We start from the raw sequence: 19,937 nt of genomic DNA, 5'->3' as shown, positions 1-19,937 counted from the left end.
TAGCCAGGTGGGAAGGAGGAGCAGTGCGTAGCACACACTTCTTGATTAGACCGGGGTTCGAGCCCGTCACCACCAAATACGGAGAATGCGGAAAGGTCAGGGAATGACCATCACATATCCCGGAGCAATATGGCCTTAGTTGCTAATGCTCCTAAAAACCAAATAACAAACAAACAAACTGCAATTTGCAGAACTTAAGCCTTTCTTGGTAAGAGCACCCCTTTGTTCCCCCTCACCAATCTTGTTGCCCTTCTTTCTACATCCTTCCTAAAATGAGGCCTCCAGACCTGTACAGAGTACTCTAGGTGTGGCCTGACCACTGCCTTGCATAATGGGATTATCACCTCCCTGTCCCTGCTAGCAAAATTCCTATATATCATTGACAAGACTCCATGACCTGTCCTAGTAGCCCATCTGCACTGCTCAGCGAACTTTCATATTTGGCTGCGCAATCACCGCCAGGTCTTTTTCTCTTTCCACTTCCCTGAGTGTAGTGCCACCCAGTTGGTATGTTTCTCTTCAGTTATTGCTACCCACATGCAGTACTTTGCATTTGTCAATGTTAAACTCCAATTGCCACTTCTCAGCCCATTTTCCCAACTTATCTAGATCCAGTTGGAGTAGCATACTGTCATTACTGTCGTTTGCAGATGACACCTTTGTGTCATCTGCAAACTTGGACATTAAACCCGATATACCTTCATCAATATCATTGATAAATATACAAAACAACAATGGGCCCAACACTGAACCCTGGGAAACTCCACTAATAACATTTGTCTACGAAGAGCAGTGTCCATTGATTACCATTCTCTGTTGTCTCCCACTCAACCATCCCTTTATCCATTGTAGCAGCTTACCCTTGATGCCATACCTCTCCAATTTGTACAGCAGTCTTCCATGTGCAACAATATCAAAAGCTTTCCTGAAATCCAAGTATATGATATCAAAATTAATTATTTTTGGCATTCAGTTCCTTTGTGACCACATCATAGTAACCAATCAAATTGGTCAGACAAGACCTCCCTTTGACAAACCCATGCTGTGTCTTATCTATTCCTGCAGTCCTGTCTAGATGATCCTGCAATGCTTCTTTAACCAGTGATTCCATTATTTTCTCTGGAACACAAGTTAAACTAACAGGTAGTTACTGTAGTTACTTGTGTCACCTTTTGAAACTCCTTTGTGAATTGTTGATACATTTGCACACCTCCAGTCCATGGGGACCTCCCCTGAGTCCAAGGAAGCTGTCATAATTATGGCTAAGGGTTTGCTTACTTCCTTTGCTGCCTCCTTCAATATAACTTTTATATATAATATAATATAATTAATCCTTTAATATAATTTAAGTGAGTCTTCTAATACAATACCAATTTCAAAATAGGTTTTGCAAGATTACACAAACTTTTTTCACCTGGCAGCTTTAAATATACTGCATACATCTGATTTTCAGCAATAGCTTTATTCCTTTTTAATGTGCTGACAACAAAGTTTACTTCTGATTTAAAATCAAGGCCATCAAGGATTGTTTCAATTCATTCTATCTCTATTTGCAAAAGGATTTTCTAAATATTCCTTCAACAAATATATTAAAATATTCTATATATTATTATTATTATTATTTTATTTTTTTTTTTGTTAGTTGTTGGTGCATCAGCTTCTGTGGCCATAATGCACCTCCCAAAGTTTTTGCATTTTACTCTGATCCAAGCCTGCAACCTTTGGGTTGCCAGGCAGGCACTTTACCCACCTGGCTAGTCGGGCCGGTCTATACATTACAAAAATATTTAGAATATTCTTCCAACAAATCATATCCTATCAGTCTGTAATTAATTCTTCTTACTTCTAACAGTTGGTAATTAATTACCAAGTGGAAGAGGTATATATTAAGCTTTCTTTACTGGGTATATAAATTACACCTCTTTTTGATTCTTTGCATTTCTTTAATTTCATAATGCAAATTATGAAAGTCAAATTTGCATTAAAAAAATTTATGAAACTAAATTATTCCTTACTTAGAAACACTTATTTTGACTGTCTAGCGTTCTTCTGTCTTCCTTCTATTGATTTCTAAAGACCTCCAGACCAAACCTGTAGGCAGATTATGAGAAATCCTTTGCCAAGGATTTCTCATAATCTGCCTTTGCATGCCTAATCTCCTTCGTGACTTGGTTACAGACCAGCTTATATCTATCATAGACTTCCATGTCACCCATTAATTTATATGTATCCCATGCATTTTTCTTCTCTGCCATATGTCCCATTAGTTCATTTAACATCCATTCAGGCCTAAACCTTGAACAATATTTCTTAGTTGGTATGTAAAGCCTAATAGCTTCCAAGATAAATTCTTTGAATGCTTCCCATTTTGAATTTGCTGTTGGTAACATCATCAGTTGGTCCCACTGTATAGAATTTAAATACTGTCTCAGACCATCGTAGTCACCTTTACGAAAGCAAAAACCCTTCCCTTTACCCCTGATGGTAGTTATCTCTTTGAGTAAATCCCACTTCAGCACACTGTGATCACTACCACGTAGTGGTTCCTTTATCTACAGATTCTTAATGCATGAAGAATCACTACTGATAATCAGATCAAGAGTATTACTCCCTCTAGTTGCCTCCCGAACATGCCGATGTAGAAAAAAATCATCCAATAAATCCACAAAAGCCTTGCTAGTGTGTGAGTGACCAACCCACAAATTCCAGTCAATATCTGGGAAATTAAAATCCCCCATTATAAGACTCTCTGATTTACTGTTCCACTCTTATTTCCCTGTACAGTTTCTTATTATACTCATCAGAGTCATTAGACCTATAGCGCACTCCTACTCTCAATTTTGATCTCCCAATCTTATGTCACACCAAACTGACTTGACACTGCACTGTCCAGCAATGTCGATTGGCTTAACTTCCTTGGATTTTATGTGTTTCTTAACTAATAGCATAACCCCTCCTCCTTCCTATCCTGTCTATCCTTTCTGTACACACTGTACTCCCCAAAATTTCAGTTCTGCATTCCTTATATCTGTGTGACACCACGTCTCTGATATCCCAACAATATCTGCTGTTGATGTTTTGAGCAATATCTCAAATTCATCAATTTTATTTACCAAACTCCTAGCATTGGTGTACACGCAAGTATATATGCACCTGTTCCTATTCTTAGCTACCCTAACACAACCCATGTGTTTACTTGTATCGCAATGATTCTCAGCAGTCTCTGAAATATTCTGCATCTTGTTTTCCAGGCTGCTGCTCATTCCAATAGAAGCAGTGCAAGAATCACTTTTATCTCTGCCAGTGGCTACTGTTAATCTATTAGTCCTTGTATCCCCCCAAGCTAGCAGTTTTCCGACCCACCTAACACTGCCTCGATAGCATCAGCAAATATTCTTGCACCATTTCTATTTAAGTGTATCCCATCCCTGTAGAAGCAGTCTCTCCTGTTAACAAGTACAGACCAGGCTGAAAAAAATTCTACCCCTTGAGCCTTGTACAATCTTTCCAGGGCCGAATTGATCGACAAGGCTCTCATCATATACTCCCTCCTATCATGTCTGGGCAGAATTGCAGACACTTTCAAATTCAACCCTAATTCATGGCTTTTTTTCAACAGTGACCTGTACTTGTTAAGTAATTCCGCCGGTCTCCTACTCTTAATATCATTAGTGCACCTCCCAAAGTTTTTGCATTTTACTCTGATCCAAGCCCGAGGCAGGATTCGAACTCGTGACCTTTGGGTTGCCAGGCAGGCACTTTACCCATCTGGCTAGCCCAGGTGGGTAAAGTGCCCACTGTATACAGGTCTGGAGGCCTCATTTCAAGAAGGATGTAGAGCTGCTGGAACGAGTACAGAGAAGGGCAACAAGATTAGTGAATGGAACAAAGGGTTGCTCTTACAAAGAAAGGCTTAAGTTTTGCAAATTACAGTGTCTGGAGACTAGGCACCGGCGAGGTGATCTGATAGAGGTGTATAAAGCCTTGAATGGTTTGAGCATGCTCAATGCTGATGGGATTCTTCCTCTTTCTCAGAATAATCACCTGAGAGAACCTAAATTCAAATTGAGGAAAGACAGATGTAGGATAGATGTGGGAAATTTGCCTTTAGCCAGCGGGTAGTTGGTTGGTGGAACAGACTTCCATCCCTTGTGGAAGTTGATAGCCTAAATAAATTTAAGGCTCAGCTGGACGGGTATTTCGAATGAACAGAGCGGTGAAATGGAAGTGGTTTTTTTTTTTTTTTGGTGATGCTGCATAAGCTTGCTTTCTTGCATCATATGCCTCTAATAATGCTAATGCTAAAATATTTCTAGGAATATTTTTCACAAATCATTAATAAAACGAAAAGTCAATAAAGCTTAAAACTAAACTCACCTTAATACTCCAGTCCACTGCTGGTGAATTTCTACTTCCTGAATCACCCTATTGAGCACAAAACAATAAAAAATAATTGATATTTGTTGAACATTAAAATCAAGTAAAATTCTGTATCAAAGAGCACTTTGGGGCTATAAGCCTCAGGTTGCGAAATAGTTAACTGACGTGTAAGTTAGTGCAAGTGCATCATTTCCATATGCAGAAAGCTACTAAATACCTAGGAATTGGCATCATTAAGTACATCTCATATTGTGAATACCTTTCACGAGTTACCATTATATTGCACTACTTCAAATAAACAATGCATCACCAATGGAGAAGACTAATGTTATTTATTCTTAATGATGCCAATTTCTAGTTACTTAGTAGTTGACTGCTTGTAGAAATGATGCATTTGCACTAACTTCCATGTCAGTTAACTATTTTGCAACCTGAGGCTTATAGCCCCAAAGTGCACTATGATCTTAATTACTTGCACACCAGGCATCTTATCATATTGTGGAGTTATACTTCGCAACTGGGTTGTCATCATTGCATCACCAAGGTACCTGCCCACCCACCGATAAGGAGCCAACAAGCTCTGAAACGGTGCCGTCTGGATGGTGGTATCTGCCAAGAATAAATAACAGTAGTCTTCTCCATTGGTGAAGCGTTATTTATTCAAAGTAGTGCAATATCATGGTAACTCACTGTGAAGGTATTCACAATATGAGATGTACTTAATGATGCAATTTCTAGTTACTTAGTAGCTGGCTATGTGTAGAAATTATGCACTTGCACTAACTTACACGTCAGTAAAATTCTGTATTAACATTAAAAGACAAATTTCAATTAATGGTAACATTTTTTTTTTTATGAGATAATTTCAAATGTGCCACTTTTTAGATTTTTTATCTGCTAAGAAGGAAGAAAACCATATAAAACTAGGGAATATATCTGATACATGCATTAAAACTATAATAAATTGTGAAATATTTATCAAGCCCTGCTATGCTAACCCATCAGCTTTAGTTTCATATATATCATATTTAGTATCATAAAACAAGTGTGCTAAGTTTAATTGTTCCTGATTTAGTACTCTACAAATAAAATACAGTAAACCCTCGATTTAACAGACCCCGATATAACGGATTTCGGATTTAACGGACGGATGAATAATAATACAGTAATGTACATATTAATCTCGACCATATTATTTTTTTTAGGTTATACAAAACTTCAGTGTTATTATTATTAATTAAAAATTAATAATAATTACCTATTTCCATTATTGTTTTGATAATTACTTTTATTTTTATAATCAAAATCAGGAAATTGAATATTCTTTCTGAAAACGTGTTCAAATAGCTGTTTTCCCAGATTACAGATATGAGCAGGCGGTGACTTGCGAGCTGAACGTGACTTGGGACACTAAACTGCAGGTCTACCGACTCGCTTTGTTTCGGTCTCACTCTGCCTCAAGCTATCATGCGGTCAGGTTGTATACAGAGTGTTTCTGTGATTTCTGAATTGTGACTTTATTTATTAAATAATTTTGCAATCCTTACAATTTAAAATGGCATCAAGTGATAGAGGATTTAAAAGAAAGCATGTGAACTTAAATGTGGCACAGAAATTAGAGCTAATTGAGAAATTAGAACAAGGCGTCTTCGGTAGCACGTGTTTGTGGAATTTACGGCATAAAAAATGAACTGTTTCTGATATCCATAAAGGCCAAATTGCAGTGTTTTATATTTACAACAGAATATTACATATTCTTTATTATAATTTAATAATTTTATATTGTACAGTACTGTATTAAATATACAGTATTGTATTAAAGCTTTTTTTTTTTTTTTTTCCGTTAAGAACAATAAAAGATGCCTCCCCAGGTTACATTCGATTTAACAGACTTTCGGCATTAACAGACACCTTTTCTCCCTATTAGTCCGTTAAATAGAGGGTTTACTGTAAATTAACTGATTATACTGATTGATTTTTCAAACCTCTACTTTCAGAAGCTTAAAACAATTCTCTAGCCGCCTCCTCCACCACCCAGATCAACAGTATCAAATATATTTCAAAAATACAATACAGGTGGAACATCAAAAATCTGGCTGTTTAAAAATGAGAATAAACTAAAAAAAAAAAAGGTGCATTTTCAAGATTTTTTTTTGTAAAACTAGCATCATTTCAATTCCATTTCGAAATTCAATTATATTAAAGTTACACAATTAAAATTAACTTAAACACTTTTGATAACTCCATTAGAAGCATCTTTATATCTATACATTTATTCTTGACAAACAGCACTGCTGGTCACTAAGCAGAAGCAAAGTCGACAATTTACCTAATTTATTTATTTATCATTTATTTATTTATTGAAAAATTGCATTTGCATATAAACATGGCCATATCTTCGTTTTATGTAAACAAACATAGGGTGAAAAGTTATGCTACAATCAATTCATCATTTATCAACCTAAGTGATATTCATGACATTTCTCTCTATTCCTCTCTCATTAGTCTATAACCTGGCAGTAGCATTGCCCCTTTTGTAACACAATTGATATCATGTTGCCTGACAGGCTCTAGATTAGCATTAGCAAGGGCACATGATGCAAGAAAGCAAGCTTATATTAGCATCAGCCAAATCCCCCCCTTCTCATTTCACTCATCCACCCGCTCCAAATGTTTAGTTTTGCCTTGAATCTCTTTAAACTATCCAATTCTACGACAGATGGAAGTTTGTTCCAACAATCAACCACCTGCTGGCTAAAGGCAAACTTCCACACATCTATCCTACAACTGTCTTTCCTCAATTTGAATTTTTGCCCTCTCAGGCGATTATTCTGCACAAGAGGAAGAATTCCATCAGCACTGAGCATGCTCAACCCATTCAAGGCTTTATACACCTCAATCAGATCACCTCGCAGGTGCCTAGTCTCTAGCCTCCTTTGTAATGGAACACTAATCGAACAATCCTTTGTTCTAATCTTGTTACCCTTTTCTGTACTCGTTCCAACAGCTCTACATCCTTCTTAAAATGAGGCCTCCAGACCTGTATACAGTACTCAAGGTGTGGCCTGACCTTTGCATTATACAAGGGGATAATCACCACCTTATCCCTGCTAGAAAAATTCCTTTACATCATTGACAAGACACCGTGAGCTACTCTTGCAGACCGTCTGCACTGCTCAGAGAACTTCATATCTGACTGCACAATTACCCCCAGGTCCTTTTCACTCTCTACATCTGTCAGCGTAGTACCACACAGTTGATAAGTTACTCTGGGGTTACTGCTTCCCATATGCAGTACTTTACATTTGTCAATGTTAAACTTCAGTTGCCACCTCTCAGCCCATCTACTCAACTTTTCTAGATCCTGTTGCAGCAGCGTACTGTCCTTAGTGTCATTAACAACCCTGCTGACCTTCGTATCATCTGTAAACTTGGACATTAAGCCTGATATACCAGGTCTAATGTCCACCATCAATATCATTAATGAATACAGAAAACAACAATGGACCCAACACTGAACCCTGGGGGAATCCACTAATAACATTAGTCCATGAAGAGCAGTGTGCATTGATTACCATTCTCTGTCTTCTCCCACTCAACCATCCCTTTATCCATAGCAGCAATCTGCCTCCAATGTCACACTGCTCCAATTAGTGCAGCAGTATCAAAAGCCTTTCTAAATATATGATATCAAAATTATTCTTTGCATCCAGTTCCTTTGTGACTATATCATAGTATCCAATCAAATTGGTCAGACAAGACTTCCCTTAACAAACCCATGCTGTGTCCAAGCTATAACTGAAGTCTTGTCTAGATGATCCTGCAATGCTTCTTTAACCAGTGCCTCCATTAATTTCCCTGGAACAGAAGTTAAATTAACAGGTCTGTAATTACCTGTCTCCCCCATTTATCCCCCTTTGTGTATTGGGGCCACATTGCACATCTCCAGTCCATGGGTACCTCGCCTGAGTCCAAGGAAGCTCTCATAATTATGGCTATAGGTTTGCTTACTTCCTTTGCTGCCTCCTTTAATATAACTGGATAGATTCCATCCACCCCAGGTGCATTTCTTATATTTATCTTCAAAAATTTCTTCTCCACTTTACTCTCAGTTATTACAAGATTCTCTAGTTTACTGCCAGAGTTGAATACACCTCTGGCATTCCCCTCGCTAACTCCTCATGTGTGAATGTCGATGCAAAATATTCATTTATTTTGTTAGCTACCTGAGCAGGATCATCAACAGTTGAACCATCGATATCAAGTGGACCAATCTGATTCATCCCCTTTCTTCTAGAGATTAAACAAGTAAAGAACTCTTTGCTGTTTTTCTTTGCATCCTTTGCCAAAGATTTCTCATAATCTGCCTTTGCCTGCCTAATCTCCTTTGTGACTTGGTTACAGACCAGCTTATATCTATCATAGGCTTTTGTGTCACCTGTTAATTTATGTATCCCATGCATTTTTCTTCTCTGCCACAAGTCTAATTAGTTCATCTGACATCTATTTAGACTCCAAGGAATTTTCACACTACATGAAAATTCCCCAGAGTTAGCCGAGTTCATGGCCACCAAACACTACAGCAATTCCTCTTATTTTCCATGAGAATACCCACAGGCAAGTGGTGATCTTTGAGAAGCTTTTGGACAGTGGAAATGATGCGATTACGATGAAAAGCACTATTTCCCTATATAATAAAATACACTTGGCCAGATACAATAGAGTAATAAAAAATTACATTGCTTCACAGGCTGACTCAGCTTATACAAAGTGAACAATATAAACAGATAAAAAAAAAAAAAGCAGCATATACAAGGCTAAAGACACCTTAAAAAGCTAAAAAAAGTAACTATTTAATCCCCAACCAGTGAATTAACAGGGTTAAATATCTTCCTGCTGGTCCTATCAGGTGATGTGATATTACTATCCAGCCCAGGTTAAGAATTGTTGATGATAGAGAAGGCAGCCTTTGCTACATTGTTAACAAGTGATGGCACTGTTTTTGTTCATATTTTTGAACTGTGATTCTATCAGCAACACAGTTCGAGTTGTCATTCTGTGCATTTATTTGCTTTTAAAATGAATATTTATTAATACCAATTTTTGTTAATCTTTATATCAGTTAAATCTTTACTGCTTTCTGAAGTGAGGGAGAGTACCATTTTGGTTGCATTGCATGGAAATAAAAATTGTACAGAACAAAGTTTGCTTGATAGCTCACAGCAAGCTTTTCCCAGGTGTTTATTATCACTATATTCTGTATTCATTATTCTTTCCTTTCTAATTACATAATGAATAGCCATTTAATATTTTAGTACGGAAATTGGGTATATGCATGCATAGTATCAAAAGTATTCAAACACAGCTATGGAAAATTTCACTCATGATTTCCACTTTCAACCGATAATCAAGAGCACAATCAGTCAGGTTAAGTGTATGATTTAGAAAACTGAATACTGGCTTGTTGTCTATCTCAAGTTTGTTGGATAAATACTTGACACCTGCATTATATGCTGAAAGAATTTCATCTCCAGATCCTGTATTTTTTTCTCTGACATGACTTCCCCCTCTCTCTTTTTTTTTTTTTTTTTTTTTTGTCAATCATGTAAAGGGGAGGGGATCTAAATACCTTTACTTTTATTCCTAAAAAGAGTATAAAAAATCATTTGTCCAGTTAAAAATTTCCCTATACATTTTTTATTTATTTTTTCTCCTCATTGTTTTTAATGGAATATTAGTGGACCAATTTTGTAGGCGATCACTTCAGTAACTTCATGGTGGCAATTTTCAAGTTTTCAAATTTTGATCAACCTAAGCAATAAAAGAATAAAATAATGTAGTTAATAAAAATAAATTAATCATGTAGAAAAATTATCAAAAAGTAGACAACTGCACTACAAATACATTTTCCCTTTATTCTTGCTTGAATTTGACATTTCATATTTGGTTAGATTTATTATCCAAAACCTGGCAATCTCCAGGTCCTCAGGCTGTCAGATTTCAGATGTTATGCCTATACAATATTCATAATTACGATTCCTACTTTGCAGTAAAGATTTTAATTATGAATCTTGCACAGGTGTAACATCTTACTATGTATATTATAATATACTGTAGAGATAATAAAAAAGATGGGGAGGAGAGAGAGTTCTCTCTCTCTCATTATTTCTCAATAATGTTGACATAGTTGTGATAGAGTAACCGAATACCCTAAGCGATGTTATATACTAGTCAATGAAACATGAATAGCTATAGATGTGAGTTAAGCTGAGGAATTGAGACAAGTAAATCAAAGGCTTAATCAGCAGGTTAATTTGTTTTTTCAGGCTCTTCAAGGAGGGGGGGTCACTAACTAGGGGGTTCTTGGATGAATTATGCAAGTTTGCCCATGTTTTTGGGTGTTTATATTTGTAGTTAGCCATTGTGTTCAATTACTCCCTCTAGTAGCACTTTCTTTTCAGTAATAAATATTTTTCCTTATTTTTATTTTTTTATAATAATGGTTTTCATATCTCCTTTTTAGTTGGCACATTTATTTTGGATTATTTTTACCAAGGTACGTGCTATGAAATAGACTTCCAGAGAGGTTTTTTTTTTTTTTTTTTGTTAGTGCATCAGCTTCTGTGGCCATAATGCACCTCCCAAAGTTTTTGCATTTTACTCTGATCCAAGCCCGAGGCGGGATTCGAACCTGCGACCTTTGGGTTGCCACAGAGGGGGTTACCATGTGTAATAAAATAGAATTCATATAACAAAAATAATATAAAGTTTTTCACTTTATGCAGCAATGTATCATTTTTATCATAAGTTAGCCTGTGTACCTCTCTAGCCTTGAAACATGTATCACTGCAACAAACACTAATCAGTTTTTATTTGCAATGTGAAGTGTGTATACATGCATGTGTAAACTTTGTAAACAATGTTGTGCATGCACAACTTGCTTACAATGTTTAAATTTTAAGCTTCCATTATAAGAAGGTGGTAGATGACTTTCATCAACCGGTGAAATACCACCACTTTGCTTATTGGAGGCTTGAAGTGGTAAAACCCATGTTTAGTCTCTAGAGCAAAGTTTCCGGCATCCCCCTCCCCTATACTTCTCCTTCAACCCATGCACGGTACTAAGTACTATAGGTTTTGATACCTTTCGTGTTTGGGGTTTTCATAAAAAAAAAAAAAAAAAAAAAAAAAAGTAAATAGCAATTTTTCAATTATGAACTACAAAAACACAATTTTACATAAGCACAATTATGCATTTTATGAAACTTCGAAAATCGCACTGCAGTGATGTCACAGAATTTTTTAAAAAATATTCCTGTGGATTAGTAGTAGTAGTGGCATGTGATGCAAGAAAGCAAATGAATGAGCTTATCCAGCATCAGCCAAAAAAAAAAAAAAAAAAATCACACCATTCCCTCCAAATGCCTGTCCAGTTCCTCCTTAAATTTATTCAACCTATCAACTTCCACAACGACAGATGGAAGTTTGTTCCACCAATTAACCACCCGCTGGCTAAAGGAAAATTTCCGCACATCTATTCTACATCTGTCCTTTCTTAATTTGAATTTATGCCCCCTTAGGTTCGTAATCTGAACAAGTGGAAGGATCCCATCAAAATTCAGCGTGCTGAACCCATTCAAGGCCTTATACACCTCAATCAGATCACCGTGCAGGTGCCTATTCTCCAGCCACTGCAATTTGCAGAACTTAAGCCTCTCTTGGTAAGAGGATCCCTTCATTCCCCTCACCAATCTTGTTGCCCTTCTCTGTACACGCTCAAGTAAATCTACATCCTTCCTAAAATGAGGCCTCCAGACCTGTACGCAGTACTCAAGACTTGGCCTGACCATTGCCTTATACAGAGGGATAATCACCTCCTTTTCCCTGCTAGCAAAATTCCTATATATCATTGACAAAACCCCATGACCTGCCCTGGCAGCCTGTCTGCATTGCTCAGAAAACTTCATATCTGCCTGCACAATTACTCCCAGGTCTTTTTCATTTTCTACCACCTTAAGTGTAGCACCACACAGTTGGTACGTTTCTCTGGAGTTACTTCTACCCATATGCAGTACTTTGCATTTGTCAAGGTTAAACTTCAGTTGCCACTTCTTAGCCCATCTGCCCAAATTATCTAGATCCTGTTGCAGTAGCACACTGCCATTACTGTTATTAACAACCCTGCCAACCTTTGTATCATCTGCAAACTTCGACACTAAGCCTGATATACCTTCTTCAATATTATTGATAAATATACAAAACAGTGGACCCAACACCGAACCCTGTGGGACTCCACTAATAACATTAGTCCAAGAAGAGCAGCACCCATTGATTGCCACCCTCTGTCTTCTCGCACTTAACCATCCTTTTATCCATTGTAGCAACTTACCCTTAATACCATTCTGCTCCAACTTGTACAATGGTCTTCCATGCGCAACAGTGTCAAAAGCTTTCCTGAAATCCAAATATATGATATCAAAATTATTTTTTGCATCCAGTTCCTTTGTAACCACATCATAATATCCTATCAAATTTGTCAGACAAGACTTTCCCTTAACAAACCCATGCTGTGTCTGAATTATTGCTGCAGTCTTGTCTAGATGATCCTGCAATGCATCTTTAACCAGCGAATCCATTATTTTACCAGGAACAGAAGTTAAACTAACTGGTCTGTAATTACTCGTGTCACCCTTCGATCCCCCTTTGTGAATTGGGGATACATTTGCACATCTCCAGTCCGTGGGAACCTCCCCTGAGTCCAAGGATGCTCTCGTAATTATGGCTAAGGGTTTGCTTAGTTGCTTTGCCACCTCCGTTAATATAACTGGATAGATCCCATCCACCCCAGGTGCTTTTCTTACGTTTCACTTCAACAGTTTCTCTTCCACTTTGCTCTCAGTTATTACAAAATCATTAAGTATCCTGCTACAATTTGATAACCTTCTGCCATTTTCAAACTTTAATAATTCCTCACGTGTGAATATAGATGGAAAATACTCATTCAGTTTGTTTGCTATCTGAGCAGGATCATCAACAGTCGAACCATCAATGTCAAGTGGACAAATCAGATTCATCCCCTTCCTTTTAGAGTTTATATAAGTAAAGAAATCCTTGCTGTTTTTCTTAGCATCTTTTGCCAAGGATTTCTCGTAATCTGCCTTCGCCTGCCAAACCTCCTTTGTGACCTGATTACAGATTAACTTATATCTGCCATAGGCTTCTGAGTCGCTTGATAATTTATATGCATCCCATGCATTTTTCTTCTCTGTTACAAGTCTCATTAGTTCATTTGACAACCATTTAGGCCTAAATCTTGAACAATATTTCTTAATAGGTATGAAACTTTTAGTAGCATCCACGATTAATTCCTTGAATGCTTCCCACTTAGAATTTACTGTTGGTAACATCAGTTGATCCCACTGTACAGAATTTAAAAACTGTCGGAGAACACTGTACTCGCCTTTACGGAAGCAAAAACCCTTTCCTTTACCCCTGATGGTAATTAAATCTTTAAGTAAATCCCACGTCAGTACACTGTGATCACTGCCACCTAGTGGTTCTTTTATCTGCAAATTCCTAATACATGAATGATTACTGCTGATAACCAGATCAAGAGTATTACTTTCTCTGGTTGCCTCTCAAACATGCTGCTGCAGAAAACAATCATCCAATAAATCCACAAAAGTCTGACTAGTGTGTGAGTGCCCAACCCACAAGTTCCAGTCAATATCTGGGAAGTTAAAATCCCCCATTATAAGACATTCCGATTTACTAGCCCACTCTATTTCTCTGTACAATTGTTCATTGTACTCATTCAAAAGCAACTACCAGTTAAAAATAGAAATTGATGGGAAAAACAAAAAAAACACCTTTAATGCAGAATATTTAAAAAATTGGAATGGTAAAACTGAATGAAAAGCATGGGTGTAACTAGCAGGAATGAAAAACTTTGGCCTATTCTAAAATTGTAATGGAAACAACACTTCACTGCATAAAAAATGTCAAATTTAATCAAGTGACATTTCAATTACTTCCTAGGATCGAGTCCTCTATAGCAACAACTAACAGTTACATTGGATAAAAAACTGAAACTAAAATCGTATTTACAGATTACACATTGCTATTACAATGACAGAATGATGCAAGAAATAAAAATCATTGTAGCATCCACTGTAATAAAATAAAAAAAGCAAAGTAAAATAAAAAATTAAAAACATTAATAATAATAATAAAATGAAAACGAGATAAAATTTCTCCCAACTTTTGTATTTTATCTATTTCTTCCATATATTTACCTAAATCATCTAAGTCTACATAAGCTGTCTGCCTTCTAAATGGCCAGGTGATGAATTATTCTAATACAGTCAAACTTTCTTATTATGAGCATCAAGGGACTGACAAAATTTCCTAATTATAACCATTATTCACTATATCAGCGATGAGTTAAATCTACCTCCTATTTTTTTTTAATTCTCAATAGCAAAAGAAATATTATAAAGAAAAAAATAATATTAGTATATACCTACATATTAATACAAATTTTTCCACATGAGCCTTCAAGATCGGACTGTCTATTGAAAATCCAGCACTTCTTTGTGCAGTGAACCATTGAAGCAATGCTTCACGACATTTGTAACCACACACTTTCTAAATCCCCCCCACCCCCCGGTTATGTTCTTTTTCAGTGCCGATATGTAAACATGTTTATTCTTTCACAATGTTGATACTGTTGAAGAGAATAAAGAAAACTTTTCACACACTTTAGCATTTTTTGCACCACATTCTCAAACCCGCAAATAATTTTGACTTTTTTGCGAATCAAGAGACACTTTCTTTTGTTAGTAGACATGTTTCCGACAGAAGGGTTCGTTTCTAACTGATTTTACTTTAAAATGACAGTAAAGTGATCTGCATAAAATGTTCTTAGAAGTCCTGAAATGCATATAAAGTTCTTAGAAGTCCCTTTTCCAAAATTCTTAGAAGTCCCTTTTCCAAAATTCTTAGAAGTCCTGAAATAAATTTATGGTTCAGTAAATACAAAATAATCGTAAGTAGGGTAATGCGACAAGCGGAACACCAATGCATTATTGTGTAGCACCCACCTGAAAAGACAAGGTCATAAACCGGCCGCTAATCCGATGTGGGTGGTCATAAAAGCTAAGTCACGATTTTCATTTTTGTCATTCTAGAAAATGGGTTTTTTCAACTATCAAAGCAATTAAGAATGTTTGCATAGTTACCAAAAATTTTACGGTATATCCATGTAGTATGCTCGTTATAATGGTATGGGAATATGCACCAATTAAAATCATTATGGCTTTTTGCTCATTACAGTCGTGATCTCGTTATTTCCATGCTCGTTATAACCAAGTTCGACTGTAGTTTATTATTCTTTGACTAATGGTGAATTTTCTTATTATACAGCCTACAATTATCTTTCCTTAATTTGAATCTATGACTCCTTGTCTACACCATTCTAAAAAAATTAAAATATGCTTCCAGCATTGTTTAATCTCCACCCTTTTATATTCTTAAAAACTCAGTAAGATTCCCACACAGATGCCTAGTTTCCAAACTTGGCAGTTTACATGCTAAGTTTCTCTTTCTGTATAAATATCATTTTGCATCCACAACTAATCTTTTTACCTTTTCAAGCAACTCAATATCTTTTCTAAAATGAGACCTCCACACTCATATACAATGCAAAGACCTCAATTTAGGAAAGATATTAGCTTACTTGAAAAGGCACAATGGGTACTCAAGATGTGGTCTGACCAATCATTTATTCAATGAAATAACTACATCCTGTATATTACTGACAGTACCTGATGCACTCTCCTTGAAACCTTACCAACTGTTGAGAGAACTTCATATCAACCTATTACAACTCCAAGATCCTTTCATCTTCAAGTGTTAAATGTGCTAACACCATCCCCTAGATGATAATTTAACCTGGGATTACTGTCTCAGATGCAGATCCTTGCATTAATAGCATTAAAGATTAACTGCTATTTTTTAGACTATTTTATAACTTTTTATATCTTATTGTAGCAGCATTCTCTGGTTCTTGTTGTTAACAATACTGCCCAGCTTAACATCATCAGCAGATTCTAACATGACATATGTGATACCACCATCAATATCTTTAATGAAAATTAAAATCAAGGTCCATAATGCAGAACTCTGAGAGAACCACTGGTAACACTGGTCCATTCAGAGCACTACCTATTTATAGCTACTATGTTCCACCATTTAATCATCCTTTTATGCTGTATAGCAACCTATTATCAGTATCACACTTTCCAACTTAGGCACAAAACGTTCATGTAGGACTGTCAGAAGCCTTTCTAAAATCATGTAATTTATATCAAATTATTTCTTGCATCCAGTTCCTTAGTAACTTAACAGAAAAGATAAGAAAAAACAAATCCATATATTTTCTGATAAGTAACCAATATAAGGTTACAAGACAACCAGTGCTACGGTCAAACAAAATCTTTCCTTAACAAAAATAAGTTAAACAGTACTTTCAAAAATTTCCCACATTACATGAGCTACACACTAATTATATGCTATTGTAAATAACATCATTACTATCAAGGTAACCTTACACTACATTCTTAACCTTTAAGTGAGTGCATAAGTGTACAGTGGTTACCAAAACAGATGTCATATTTTGGCGATTATAATAGTGTCGTCACTAACATAATTCCAAGTGATCCACATGGTTTCTATAAATTTTTTGAAGATGTGCAGACTTCACAGACTTGACGGTCCCAGATGATCCTATAAAAGTTCTATTGGGTTTAATCAAGTGACTGAGGTGGCTACACCATAATTTGCAATAACCCCTCCTGTTTCTAGAAAGTTCCTGCATAGCTTAGAGCTGTACTTCAGGTCATTGTCTTATTGTAATATAAAATTTCTTCTACTAAGTCAAAATCCAAAGGATATTGCATTATGTTCAAGAATGTTTTTATAGTTTTCCTTTCTTAAAATTCCTTCAATTCTGATTCAATTCAACTCTATGCTTAGATCCAAAAATTTCAAATTTGGATTCATCTGTCCACAGTGCATTTTACCATTCTTCAAATGTCAAATGTCAATGGCTCTTAGCCCAAGCCAACAGTTTCTTTCGATTTTCTGGTTTTAATAAAGGTTTTCAGACCATTACACGACCACGAAATCCTACTTGTTCAAGATGAAGTTTTACAGTGGATGTAGACATGGGACTGTCTCCCATACTTCAATCTCAGATTCAAGTATGGGAACCGCACCTAAAAAAAAGACACTGAGTTTCTTGAAAGGGTCCAAAGATGGGTAACTCGCCTGGTGAGATCGGCAAAAAAGGGTGTCCATATGAGGAAAGACTTTGAATGTGTGGGTGCACAGCTTGGAAACTAGGCACCTTGGAGGAGACTTGATTGAAGTGTTTAAGGCTCTGAGAGGCAAAAGTAAAATGAATTAGAAAGAAATTTTCATAGTTATAAATGATTATAGAACTAGGGGCCATAAATTTGAGTTATGGGGGTGAGATGTTTAGAGTGGATTGCAGAAAGTTTTATTTTAGCCAGCGAGTCATAAATTACTGGAATAAGTTACCTATGTGGATGAGAGTTTGGGGAAATTCAAAGGTCAGCTGGATATTTACTTACGGGAGGAGGGAAATGCATAGGTTGCATATTTCCTTTTCTTTTATTATTTATTATATTTAATTTTATTATTATTTTACTCTTTTTTTTTTTTTTTTTTTTTGGGCTGGTGCAGCATAAGCCGTAGACTTCCTTGCACTATATGGCATTTACTAATACTAGATGAGGTAGGCTTTGAACACCTTGCGATGATCTGTTTCAGCAGGCTAAGCCAGATCAGAAGAGGATGGCTATCCATCCTATGTTTTTTGTTGCACTAATTATAAAAACTTTGCTAAATGGCAATCCTAAAGAATAAACTAGGCTGAATGCAAAATGCCTCCATGAGATCCCTTCTTATTAGATTTTGATCCACTGCTGTGTGTACGTGAGGGAGGTTGTTGTTGTTGTTATTGGGTTTAAAGACACAAGGGCAACTGAAGCCAAATTGTGTCTATTCATCGTTTAATTGCATGACCCTATCTTTATAGTTGTTAAATTATATACTTTTGTATAGGCCAATACATTTTAAGTATATTAAAAGTTCTTCAATATTTGCATTGTTTCCTAGGATATGAGATAAATCAGGTGATATGTTAAGCCTGGAAACTGATTAAAAAGTGTTTGACCAGATGGTTGAATGCAAGGGAATCAAGAAGAAAATGGCGGACCGTAAGCCAACTGTTACAGGATGAACACCGAGGTGGGCTTTCTCCCAATAGCAAGTAGAGATGGGTATGATGCGTATGTCCAATTCTTAGCCTTGCCAACACCACTTCCTCACGTCTGTTTGGTCTGAAGCAAGAGAGCCACAGCTTTGGTTCTTGTTTTATTTGGTAAAGTTTGCTGTTAGTATTCCTTTTCCATATCTGTGACCAGTTGTCGTAACATGCTTTATGAATAACAGGTTTGTAATCAGTGTATGGAACCTGAGGATGTTGTGAGAGAGTGGGTTGAGGATGTTTAGCGGCAAAGTCTGCACTTTCATTTCCCAGAATGGCCAGGGATCCAGCAAAAGCTGATTGACTGATTGGATGCACTACAGGAAAATAGTTGGGAATGAATTTCTTTCAATGTAGGATGAGAAGAGGAGAAATTCTTCCTTATGGCATTGATAGCACTGAGGGAATCCGTGTAAATTATTGCGGGTGAGATGCAAAGTTCAATAATCTTACTAAGTGCTAACTTGATGGCATAAAGTTCAGTAGTGAAGACACTGCATGATAAAGGTAGTGTGGCTGAAATTGTACATGTAGGAAAAACAGCAGCAGCACCTACCATACTATCAGTTTTCGACCCATCGGTATATATTTTACAGAAATTGGAGTTAAGAGTAGCATGAGCTGAGTGCAACTGTCTCATATTATTGGGAGGTATCACATTCTTCCCCCACTGGAGAAAATGTGTGTCACGTGAGGCACAAACATATGTCCAAGGTGGAACAGGTGCAGTTGTGTTCTGAAAAATATCAGCTAAATCAATGTTCCAACTCAGAATAAGATCTTTGATCCTGAGTGAAGCAGGTCGATTTTCATGTGGCTTATTCTCATAAAAGGAATCCCACCGAGTGTGATAAAGATACTCCCAACTGGGGTGCAATGGAAGACTCTGGATCTTAGAAGCATAGAAAAGCAATAATGTTTTTCTACGAAGATGTAATGGAGGCTCGTGGGCTTCAATATAAAGACTTTGCATGGGAGAAGTCCTGAATGCACCCAGAGCAGTCCTCAGGGCACTGTGCTAGATGACATTTAGCCGATCTAATGTGCTTTTCCTAGCTTAGTCATATACGGGAGAACCATAATCTAAGCGTGAACGGATCAGAGATTTGTAGAGGTGAAGTAAGGAGTACCGATCAGCTCCCCACGACATGGACGAGACTGATCAAAGCATGTTCAACAGTTTTAGACAAGTAGTTCGTAGATA

The 19,937-nt window shown here is 36.7% G+C and overlaps 1 protein-coding gene across 6 annotated transcripts in view; it reads right to left on the bottom strand.

Moving 5' to 3' along the window:
- Positions 1-19,937, bottom strand: part of LOC150086640 (uncharacterized) — a 292,377-nt gene that overhangs the window by 207,471 nt on the left and 64,969 nt on the right. For all 6 annotated transcript variants that reach the window (XM_090372657.1, XM_090372662.1, XM_090372661.1 and 3 more), the window contains one exon: positions 4,378-4,425. In XM_090372657.1, the coding sequence (XP_090228783.1) occupies positions 4,378-4,425 (48 nt within the window). The remainder of the gene's footprint in view (positions 1-4,377; positions 4,426-19,937) is intronic.

This window comes from Mastigoproctus giganteus, chromosome 4 (genome assembly GCF_048544385.1).
Source record: "Mastigoproctus giganteus isolate SK-2022 chromosome 4, ASM4854438v1, whole genome shotgun sequence".
NCBI classification, from domain to species: Eukaryota; Metazoa; Arthropoda; class Arachnida; order Uropygi; family Thelyphonidae; genus Mastigoproctus; species Mastigoproctus giganteus.
The sequence above is the reverse complement of the archived record's forward strand: the minus strand, read 5'-3'. Positions and strand labels throughout refer to the sequence as shown.